At 44.9% G+C, this 2,988-nt stretch overlaps 1 protein-coding gene across 1 annotated transcript in view; it reads right to left on the bottom strand.

The window, feature by feature from the left end:
- Positions 1–48: 48 nt before the first annotated feature.
- The window catches only part of LOC118327363 (son of sevenless homolog 1-like), a gene marked incomplete at both ends in the record, with an annotated part of 9,444 nt that continues 6,504 nt past the window's right edge, over positions 49–2,988 (bottom strand). The window contains 5 exon segments of the mRNA XM_035660689.1: positions 49–170; positions 476–520; positions 896–1,169; positions 2,036–2,152; positions 2,235–2,407. Of these exon segments, the coding sequence (XP_035516582.1) occupies positions 49–170; positions 476–520; positions 896–1,169; positions 2,036–2,152; positions 2,235–2,407 (731 nt within the window).

Genomic DNA, 2,988 nt, shown 5'->3' with positions numbered 1-2,988 from the left:
TTTAATGTTCTTTAATGTCAGTGGAGAACACAAGAACAAGTCAGTTACCTTTGAGGGAGATGACTCTGCAGGAGCTGACTCTGGACGTCTGCGAGGAGGAACCGGAGGAGGAACTGGAACCTCCTCTGAACCACGACTGAAACTCACCATGGAGGAGACCGAAGATGACCCTGAGACCAGAGAACAACTATTAGACCCCCACACACACATTAATATAATGTACACATTCAGTGACCCCTCTTTTAGGAACACTGTAGAGGTGGGTTTTGATGGGTTCTGGTTGGTTCTGATTGGTTCTGATGTGTTCTGTACGTCAACACATAACACATGCTGAGCTGCCAGCTGATAGTTTCCATGGAGACAGACTGTTACTATGGATGATGTCAGTGATGTTGCAGAGACACAGGTGAGTCATTGGACAGGTGAGTGTGATGTCAGTGATGATGTATGGAGAGTCAGGAGGGTCAATACTAACGTGGACCGTGAGGCAAAGAGACCACAGAGAAGATACTGTCGCAGGCTGTAGAGTGGAGAGGAGAACACACTGTAAGGAACTAAGATAGCTGTTTCCAGTCTTTATGCTAAGCTAAGCTGTTCCGAGTCTTTATGCTAAGCTAGGATAACCGTTTCCAGTCTTTATGCTAAGCTAAGCTGTTTCCAGTCCTTATGCTAAGCTAGGATAGCTGTCTCCAGCCTTTATGCTAAACTAAGTCATGCAGTGTTATCTCCGCAGTAATCATGTTTTCTCCTGATCAGAGCGTATTGATTGATCTGAATTGATTACTGATCAGTCTCAGCAGAGAGATGGAGGTTAGTGTGAGCGGTTAGTGGGCGGGAATAATATCAGACCTGTGATTGGTTGATCAGTGTGTCGGGGGCGGGGTTATGGTCTTACTGGAGTGGAAGGGGCTGCTGGGACCCTGTGGCGAGTCGAACACGCTGCCTACGTCGGTGGAGCTGGAGGCAGCGGAGGCGGGGGGCGGAGTCAGGGGCGTACGGGGCGAGTTTGGGGCGGACACAGCGCCACCCTCGGCCTCGCTATCGGGGATGCGGCTGTAGCTGATCTTCCGGGGCTCGTTCTGCAGTGGCGTTGGGTGTCGCATGGTGCCGGGCCTCGCAGAGGTGGGACGGATCCCTGGAGACTTCAGAGGACAGGTGTACTTCTTCACCTGGATGAACAGAGCAGCCTACATTACCCACAATGCACCTCGGACAGCTGAGTGAATGCTAGCAGCAGCTAATGTAGCAGCCATTAATGACTATTTAATGAAGGTGATCATTAAAGGAATAATTAATGACTGTCTGACAGTGGTCTTTAATTTCTCACTGATTGATTATGCATATTTTATTTATCATCTTTTGACCTTTATTGTGATTAATCGCATTAATTATTTATTAACGATGCAGTAACACTTTATTAAGATGCAGATATTAACCATTAACTAGTTGCTTATTAGCATTAATATTAACTTAGTCATTAGAAAGCATCTATTTAGGAATTATTCTGTATGATCATATTCTACAATTAATAGCCCATTAAGGGTTTTCCCCTAAATAATTATCGATTATTGATAGTCAGTGATGAAGTTGATGTTGATGTTGATCTGAATGTACTCATTATGGTTCTACCTTAATAACACTTTATGAATATTCTACTGAGTGTCCTAATAACTGTAAATCTAGTCTTTATAACTCACAAAGTCTAACATTGATTAGAACTCATTATCTGATATCAATATTTGCTCAGTTTGAACTGTTAAACTTTTGACATTTTCCAGTCGAGTAAACATTTTCCAGTCGAGTAAACAGTTATTAAAAAAACTGACAGTGATTTTCTAATAAATAAACAAGGGGCCCATCCACAGATATAAAGATGGCAGACACACTGAGGACGTGGGGACGGATATCTTTATGTGTGGAAGTTCTTCAATGTCTCAATAAGAACTTCATTCTCATTAATCAGAACATGACAACATCCTAACAAGGGTTAAAGTTCAGACTGAGCTCAGCTGACTGTTACCATGGTGACACTCACAAAGCGAGGTAACGATCGGGCGTTCCGAGGTTCGATCTCCAGAGATTTGTTGAACAGATGATCAGCGAAGTCTTTCTCAGACATGTCCTCCATCGGGTTCAGGTTCTCGAAGAACTTCTGTTCCACAAACACAGAGAACATGTCAGACCTCTGCCCCCAACCACCCGCCCACCACCAGTGCGAACAGGAAGTGACTGACCCTGATGTCGTTCTCCACCCTCAGACAGTACGGTTGGTTCTGGTACTGCTGGATCTCCCCCGTGATTTCTGCCACTTTCCTCCTCTTGCTGAAGTTGATCAGATCTTTACCGTGGCGCCGCAGGAAGTCTGGGTTTCCCTCCTCCGTCTTCAGGATGTTGGTCAGGTAGATTCCTAAAGGACAGAAAAACAGGCAAACAGACTCCTTAATTAACCTTTGACCCTTCAACCCTGTGTGAGAGCCTAACCTTCAGACTACCAGAGTGTGTGAGCAGAGAGCAGGAGGATCGTTTTTAAACGTTGGACCATTCTGTAGTTTGGCTCCAGTTAGCGTTAGCGATCGTTCCCACGCTTCTATTCATTGTTAATAGGTGCGTCAGCACCAATCGCTGGCACAGCAGATCTTTCTAATAAGCTCATTGATTATGTGTTGATGGATCAGAAGGGAGGGGCTTCATCTTGCTGCCTGTGTGTCACATATAGCTGTACGGCTGAGAGCAGCTTACGTCACTCTCTTCAGAACTACCACGCCCCCTTCTGGGTGAAACGAGCTGTAAAAGTGCTGAGTGGTACTAAAAACTGCTGCGTCACATTTTAAACATCAAATAATGAAATAAAGCCAGTCTTTACTTTCCTAATTAATGGACAGTTAAAGAAAAGTTCTGTGATTTCAATCCACAGAGAGGATGAAATAGTAGAGAGCACCGAGCAGCGAGCGAGTAGACAGCGAGTACTAGGGCTGGGTATTGTTAAGA

The sequence above is a fragment of the Morone saxatilis genome, unplaced genomic scaffold (assembly GCF_004916995.1).
Source record: "Morone saxatilis isolate NCDOM2014 unplaced genomic scaffold, NCSU_SB_2.0 Contig17, whole genome shotgun sequence".
Classification (NCBI taxonomy): domain Eukaryota; kingdom Metazoa; phylum Chordata; class Actinopteri; family Moronidae; genus Morone; species Morone saxatilis.
Note: the sequence above shows the minus strand (reverse complement) of the source record. Positions and strands in the feature narration are given on the sequence as shown.